This window comes from Argentina anserina, chromosome 5 (genome assembly GCF_933775445.1).
Source record: "Argentina anserina chromosome 5, drPotAnse1.1, whole genome shotgun sequence".
Classification (NCBI taxonomy): Eukaryota; Viridiplantae; Streptophyta; class Magnoliopsida; order Rosales; family Rosaceae; genus Argentina; species Argentina anserina.
Window position 1 is genome coordinate 13,728,369 of NC_065876.1, and position 8,136 is coordinate 13,736,504.

Genomic DNA, 8,136 nt, shown 5'->3' on the forward strand with positions numbered 1-8,136 from the left:
AGACGTGTGTTTGTTGTTGGTTCCTGTTGGACCATAAATTTTTAAAGAGGCATTTAATTTATTATGTGCCTAAAATTCTCACATACTAAGTACGGTATTTTGGTAATCGGTTTCCGTCACTAGTAAATTCGTATTTTTACGGCTTCAGTAAAATGCGCACTTTGTTAGCAACGTTTGGTCTACGAGCAAAGCAAATGACACAAGTGGTCAGTAAATGATGATCATGTGATTCACAACGGCTCTCTCACATCAATGGCCCAAATCCTTGCGGCCCTTGTCGCTGATTCACATTGTACTCCCATGAGAGAGAGATAGAAAGAGGTGGGGTGTGCGGCAACTAGATCTATATGGCATGACTATTGTTTCTTGAGTTTGTGTTTGGGTATCTCCACCAACCATCTCTTTTGTGGGTTTGGTGGCGATATGTTGATATGGGCCTTAGTTGACATTTTTGTTGTGGCAAGATGTTTAATGGTCACATAAATTTCTCTATGTGGATTCATTCAAACTTACGGCTTCATTATGGAGAGGAAAAAGAAAAATGGATTGAAAAAGTTTTTTTCTTCTCTTTATCACTGAAGTGACGAAATTACCCCTAATAATATGACTGAAAATATACAAATTAATGGATTAGATAACGGAATGTATCAAAAATGTATCAAATTCAATAGTTTATGTACAAATATTATAGTTTTAAAAGTAATTAACTATAATTATCAGTCAACTAAAGTTCGTATAATATTATTAAAATTTTGTCAAGACAAAATAAGATAAATAAAACACAACTTGAAGATGATCAAACTTATATATGACTATATCCAGGAGAAGAAAGATAATGCAGATCTGATTTTACAAGAAAAATCAATTCTTGACATTGCTATCTCCCAGCTGCCATTTCCATTTTCCAAGTAGGAAATCGTTCCCCTCGCTTCATCGGACGGGGCTGATGGTTTTGTACTTATCCAAGCCCTAATGGCAGAGACCCCACACCTCTCACAAGGCCACAGCCACCACCGCCGTTTACGAATAAAAGAGAAGAGACGCCCTCAGTTCCTCAGCCGCGCGCCACGTGTCCTCACACCTTCCGCTGGTGTCCCTTTCCCCAATCCCATCGCCCTTATTGGGCGCTCGCAAAGCACGTGACCCAAACACACCTCCCTCCCATTGTCCAGGCTCGCTGTTAAAATTCAGATCAGAGCTCATTGCTCAAGCCTCCCCTTCCCTCTCTCTCTCTCATTCTCTGACTATGTATATCCTCTCTGCTACGTTTTCATCCACCACATTCCTCACGCCTAGGGTTTCTTCTTCTTCTTCTTCGTCTTCGTCGTCGGCGAGGCTGCGGCTGGTGCATCCGGTGAGATCGAGCTTTCGGCGGACCAGCTCGGGTTGTCCTTGCTCGTTTTACTCGTCGGCGAAGGTCAGAGCTATGGCGGAGATGGTCAAGGACAAGGAGGAGAAAGAGGAGGAGGAGGAGTCGTTGTCGGCGGTTGAGAGCGCGCAGCGGCGGGAGACTAGGCACTCGCGCACGTTTCTCAATGTCACCAGTGAAGCAGGTTCGAGCTCTCTCCTTTCGCTTTTGTTCTGTTTTCTTATGTAGAAAATGATTCTACTGATTGAATTCTTCAGCTTCTTGATTAGTTCAGTAAAGCTCATTCGTTTTTTTCGTCGTTCTTACATTTGCTTAGTTCAGTATTGATGTTCATGAGTGTTTCTAGCATCTAATTTATGCGCGTTGGATTGATGTGAGTTATTTATGAGGAGTGTTGATGTAGAAAGAGCCCGTTAGCTTGTTTCTTGATCCTGTAGCTGCCGGAAAAGACTATGAACTCTATCAATAATCTGGATTCACCTTTTTTTTACTGTTACATGGTAAACAAATTGCGCTGACGAGGCGAATGTGCCTCAGTAAGCTGCCTACCACACGTTAAAGAATTTTGGTTTGTCGGGGTGTCATGATGGAAGAGTCAAAATTTAACTGATAACTGGATTTATCTGGAACGAGTTTTTCCGCTCATTTTGGAGTGAAATTGTATTTTTTGTAGTGCTAATTTGCATATACTTTTTATTAATAGTTTTTGTAAATGTTTTATTTCTATTTTTCCTGTAAGAATCTATTGAATGGGAAACATGCCTAGAAGATGCAGAAGGTATATGAATGTAGAGATAAAATCATAAATCTATACAGTTAATTTGAAAAACTTATGATTTGATTATTACAATGAAATGAAGTATGAAAACGAAAAGTTCTGGCACTTTTTGAAATGCAAATCTTCGTTATATTCAAGTTTTCTAGAATGCTAATTTCTTGACTAGGCTGAAATGTTCATGTGCAGAGCTGCTGTCTGCAATCAGGGTGGAAACTGAAGCTGGAAGGCTTCCCTCAAATGTTGCTGCGGGAATGGAGGAATTATATTGGAATTACAAAAATGCTGTAAGCTTTCATTCTTAAAGTCATGTTTTTTTTTTTGGGAAATGGGTACGCTACAACTCATTCTTTGCTCCACATAGTCGTATTTGTGAAGCTTTATTTTTGAATTTACAGATCAATTTATTTTTTTTCAATTTGATCTGCAAACAACAACTCGTCTAACAGATATATGCAGATCACATTACAGCCATTAATATCAGTTATGCAAATATAATATCTGTGTTAATGATTTTACTCTTACAATTTGGTTCAAAGTACAATAGTATTTTCTTCCAGGTGACAAAATAAAAAATGACATTTTGCAGTTTACAATTTGAAATGGGATGCTTATTGGTTTTTATTGCAGTATACACACTAAGCGTTGTTATAATTTGTGATAACAGTTATTTAATTTTATAAAATAATGGCAAAAACCAATAGCATCCCGTCAATGTCATGCGGATCTCCTAAAATATTAGTGAACATCTTAGTCTACTGGATAATCAGAAAATCAGTCAATTCAGTCAGGATATTTGATTTATATAGTCCTCTGAGTGTTCTTACTTTGTCTCACTGAATGAGGTTAGATTAGTACACGTTCCATACATGCATGGCTTTGAACCTTTTAATAAGACCTCAATGTACTGGAGATTATATGCAAAATAAATGCACGATTATCTCTTGAATAATTCATATTAGAATTGGTCATCGATTTTGTCTACTTAGGGTGTTAAAATCTTGAGTTTCAGCAGTTACAAAGAGAAATCCTCTATAAATTTATAAAAATCTCTCTCTCTCTCTCTCTCTCTCTGTATGAATATGTGTGTGTGTGTGTGTATATGTATGTCTTCTAATCAGCATTATATTCTGTTTCTACTCACATATTATTGTGACTTAGATTCTCCAAAGTGGAAGTCCCAATGCAGATGAAATTGTTATATCAAATATGACAGCGGCATTAGATCGCATATTCTTGGATATAGAGGTGATATTCGACCTCAAGTGCACTTTTGTACAGTCATTTTCAGATGTATATGAATATGATATAGCTGCATTTTTCAGGACCCATTTGTCTTCTCACCATATCACAAAGCACTGCGTGAGCCTTTTGACTACTACATATTTGGACAAAATTACATTCGTCCTTTAGTTGATTTCAGGTGACTTTTGACAGCTTGTATCCCTTTTACATCTTTATCAGTAGCTTTAGATGAACGTATCGTGATTTTCTTACTTGAATGCAAACACTACACACTAAGTTAGATGTGTAAACATTGAACATCAGTTGAAGCCATTTTAATATATAAAAACGATCAATTCTATCAATCAGGATGTGGTGCATCTGAGGTGATAATATAACCTTTTCCTTTCTGAAGAGCCTTACCTGAGTTGCAATGGTAGGGTTGGTTAAGTGTTTAGGTATTAGGTTTGAGTCTCACTACACGATAAAGCTGTTTCCCCTTATCAGATTTCCTAAATGTTGTTAATTTTTGTTGCAGCAATTCATATGTTGGTAATATATCTGTTTTCTATGAAATGGAAGAGAAGCTTCGACAGGTATACTGTCTGACCATTCAGTTTGACTATAATGTCCACTTTAAAAAAAAGACAAAAGAAAATATTGGCATGCATGAAGATACACCCAATTTTCTTCTCGGTTTGATGTCTCAAAATTATACATAGATATCCAGAAAGTGTGGTTCAATTCATGTCTGGCAGTTAATTTAGGTTATATGTGCATGTCAAAGTATTCAGGAAGCCACTTGATAGAGCACAGAATGATACAACCTAAGCAAACAGCTTTGTGTTTAGTTATAACTTTACCTTGATTCTAGATATAGCTTCTATGGATATAAGGTTTACCATTAATTATTTTCAGCATTCAGTGGTAAAACCATAATGCTTATGTGGCATGCAAGTACGCAAATGCCATATAATCTAAGATTAATTTTGTTATTCAGTCAATGATATTCAACTCCTGGTCTTGTGGTCAGTCATGATATCAAAACTTTAAAATGTATTAGTTACTATTCCCTGAAGACTTAAAGTTACTCAACTGATGTCATGTGTTTGGATTACTGTTCAGGGTCACAACATTATTTTGATATCAAATCACCAAACTGAGGCAGATCCAGCTGTCATTGCCTTGTTGCTTGAAACCACAAACCCACATCTTGCTGAGAAAATGGTGAATTGATTTGATTTTTTTTTTCAGTCTGGAATGAACAAATTTTCTGCTGTGTGCGTTTTTTTCCCTTAATAACAGCTATTATGTGAACTTGTTAATGCTTATTTAACCAAATTTTAGACTTTGTGCAGACCTACATAGCAGGAGATAGAGTTGTGACAGATCCTCTATGCAAGCCCTTCAGCATTGGAAGGTGATAGTGAAGTTCTTAAACATGTTATACATGGTATAAAGCTCTGTTGCTTCTATGTTAACTGATGAAATCTTCATTGTGATTGCATTTCCCAGGAATCTTATATGTGTTTACTCGAAAAAGCACATGAACGATGTTCCTGAGCTTGCTGAAATGAAAAGAAAAGCAAACACACGGAGTTTAAAGGAAATGGCTTTGCTGTTGAGGTGCCTTTAATTTTTCTTTTCAATCTTTGACTTTATAATGTCTTACTTCCGATTACAATAACTTTGGTTAAAAAGCTTTTGTATATTTCAGACAAAAATTAACCTTAGCTTTTGCATCTCTTCCTGCTACTTTTCTCCTAGCTACACATTCGTTTTATATGTCAACCCTTGAAAGCATGAACAGTATCAGAACTATCAAATCAAATTTCTGTTGTTATCGTTAGCATTGTGAATGCAGAGAAACTCAAGAAGCTCTTCCCCTCTTTTTCTCCGTCATTCGGGTAGGCTTCTAGTATTCGGAATGTTGGAAGTAAGGGTTATATGATTTTATCAGATGGGATGGTTTCAATGAGAAAATAAAATTTCTTGTTCTTTCACTCTAACAGGAAACTTGAGGGTCACTAAAAAGCAAAATGCTGAATGATTTTGTCACCTTTAGATACCTCTGGTGTTGAGGTTTCCCAAGCTGTAGTTAATTGCGTTTTTTTTTTCATCATTGGTAAGGGAATGATATACTAATATCAGTAGACTTGCATGTATGACAGCAGATTTTCAAAGTCTGGTGCCACTGCTATGTGTCTACATAGATCCTGTTCATGGATTAATGAAAATGTGCAAAAGCATGTAAGTACGTAAAAGTATAATTATAATATACCCATCTAGCTTTGGGTTGGCAACTTTTGATGTTGTCATTGATCAATATGTAGAATTGTAGAGTACAAGCACACTTGTTAGAATGCATAGAGAAGTAAATCAGATATTTGATTTAAAAAAAAATATCAGATATCTGATGGTGGTTGGGTTAAGAGAGTTGTAGAGTTGGATAGCTGTATCGTCTTATCTTATATCTGGTCCTGGGTAATATATTATGTTACCAATGAAGCTGTTTATATAAGAAAGGTAATTTTACATCAGTTCACTGCCTTAAATGCATCCTTTTGCTTGAGTATCATTGGTTATTGAGGCACAATGTGCATATTTTGAACCTCAATTTAAACTTTATGTCCAATGATTGAAATCTATATTCTTTTGTTTTCTAACTGCAGTCTTCTAACTGTAAATGTTTGGGTGCAGGGGCGGGTCTCAAATTATATGGATTGCACCAAGTGGCGGAAGGGATCGACCAGATCCTGTAACAGAAGAATGGTTCCCAGTAAGCTCTTTCAACTTTGCATGTATGGGAAGTTGGGATATTAATTAAATAATTCTAAATTCAATTTCATTATTGATACTTACACAGTTAAACGTGTGTGTGTTCGCTTTTCTCTTGTCATGTGACTTGCTACAAGTTTTAATTTGGATAAAACTTTCTTTCCCCCTATGATAATTATCTTGGAAGTGTCTTCTATAAATTTTACTATATAAGGTTTCAAATTTGTATCTCTATGCTGTAATTGCAGCTGTAGGATCCCTTATGTGCTGGTGGATAATTTGGACAAGTTATCTGCTAATTGATGGAATTCTGTGGATAAACCTGGATAAAATAATGCCTCAACAATTGTGCAGGCAGCATAAATAGATTGTACATATTTTGGAGCTACACTCCCACTCCTATCATTGTTTTCTGACTTAACTTGAGGATTCCTGGGAAAACATTATGCTGAAAGAAACATATAGTTAAGTTTGGGGAACTTAGTTTATATGATTAATATGGTGGAGAGGGGCACATTTGTGTTCATGTGGCATATGCGATGCAACATATAATCATTTTGTAAAAGTAAAAGAACTATTGTGATTTGTGTTTGTAATATTACATGATGTTTGGGAGAGTGGAGAGGCATGCGCTTGAAAGAACATACAATAATGCTTTAAAATTTAGAAATAAAAGTAAAAGAGAATAATAGATTTCAAGTTCTGAAGCTTCACTTTGTTCGTAGTTTGGGTTGCTGATGTTTTATCTTGTCCGTTCCTGAATATCCTTTTCATGTACATAATAGACATTCTGCTCATGATGCAAATAACTTGCTTATATAAATTGATCAGGCACCTTTTGATTCTTCTGCACTGGACAATCTAAGAAGGCTTGCTGAACATTCTGCTGCTCCAGGGCATATATATCCCTTGGCATTATTGTGTCATGACATTATGCCCCCTCCGCGCCAAGTATGTTTCTTTGATCTGGTCATTTTTGTAATGCTACTTTTCCTCTTATGACACAATGCTTTGCCAGGTAGAGAAAGAGATTGGTGAGAAGAGAGTGATTGCCTTCCATGGTACTGGATTATCGGTGGCACCTGAAATCCCTTTCTCTGATATTGCTGCTTCCTGTAAAAGTCCAGAAGAGGTCCGTTCTATCCACTTTCCTGGTTGATGTGCATTGTTGCTGCTATTGTGCTTCAAGTACCTTACACCAAGTCTCAAGTACAACTCATTGACATTGATCTGAGGATAAGCATGCATGTAGAAGCATTTGATTACAATTTTTTGTTTCTGAGTCCTCTGGCTCTTATATGTAGCAGGCTAAGGAGGCATACACACAAGCGGTGTATAATGCTGTTACTGAACAATACAATGTGCTAAAATCTGCAATACATGGCAAACAAGGACTAAGGGCGTCTACCCAGAATATATCTTTGTCACAAACATGGGTTTAGTTCATCTTTCAGCACCATTCCTTACTGCTCAGCTTTTATAGATAGGTTATCTCTTACATCCATCTATCTTTAATTGCAACCCGTAGGTGCTCTTTTTTATCCGCAAGTTAATTACATCTTTTTGAATTCCACAGACTAGGTTCTTACTTGCAACTCCTGACCAAAGTCCCACCGGTCTTTCAACAGCACAAGTATGCACTGCACCAAGAAGATCTAAATTTGTAAGTTCACCGTCTATTTGATGGATTCTTTTTGTTGATATATTTAGGCAAGAGCTAAATTCTTAAGAAATCGGAGCTATATCAAAATGGTTCAGTTTTCGGGTGTATACTGTATAGATGGAGTCAGTTGTTGACAAACGTTGTAAATTGAACTTTAGTTACTTTATAGTTGAAATTTAAGTTGAAGGCAATTTTTTTGCAGCAATTCTTTCTCAAGCACCTCATATTAGTGCCATAGAAGCATCACATTAGCTTTCTATATGGTAATTTGATGTCGGTTTCCGTTTGACCATTTCTGTGTCCCTTTGACCTTTCCTGGATCTACGT

At 36.5% G+C, this 8,136-nt stretch overlaps 1 protein-coding gene across 3 annotated transcripts; it reads left to right on the top strand.

The window, feature by feature from the left end:
* Positions 1 to 1,019: 1,019 nt before the first annotated feature.
* On the top strand, positions 1,020 to 8,120 carry LOC126794562 (glycerol-3-phosphate acyltransferase, chloroplastic). 3 transcript variants are annotated; one of them, XM_050521309.1, is made up of 13 exons: positions 1,021 to 1,553; positions 2,334 to 2,431; positions 3,306 to 3,392; positions 3,470 to 3,567; positions 3,907 to 3,964; positions 4,494 to 4,595; positions 4,727 to 4,788; positions 4,884 to 4,994; positions 6,069 to 6,147; positions 6,978 to 7,097; positions 7,165 to 7,278; positions 7,451 to 7,633; positions 7,723 to 8,120. In XM_050521309.1, the coding sequence occupies exons 1-12, from the start codon at positions 1,247 to 1,249 to the stop codon at positions 7,586 to 7,588; spliced, it is 1,374 nt and encodes a 457-aa protein (XP_050377266.1). In that variant the 5' UTR covers positions 1,021 to 1,246; the 3' UTR covers positions 7,589 to 7,633; positions 7,723 to 8,120. The 3 variants fall into 3 exon arrangements, 2 of the variants coding, with proteins under 2 accessions (XP_050377266.1, XP_050377267.1); XM_050521310.1 differs by having other exon boundaries at positions 1,026 to 1,553; positions 7,454 to 7,633; positions 7,723 to 8,117; XR_007672158.1 differs by lacking the exon at positions 7,723 to 8,120 and having other exon boundaries at positions 1,020 to 1,553; positions 7,165 to 7,355; positions 7,451 to 7,588.
* The last annotated feature ends 16 nt before the right edge of the window (positions 8,121 to 8,136 follow it).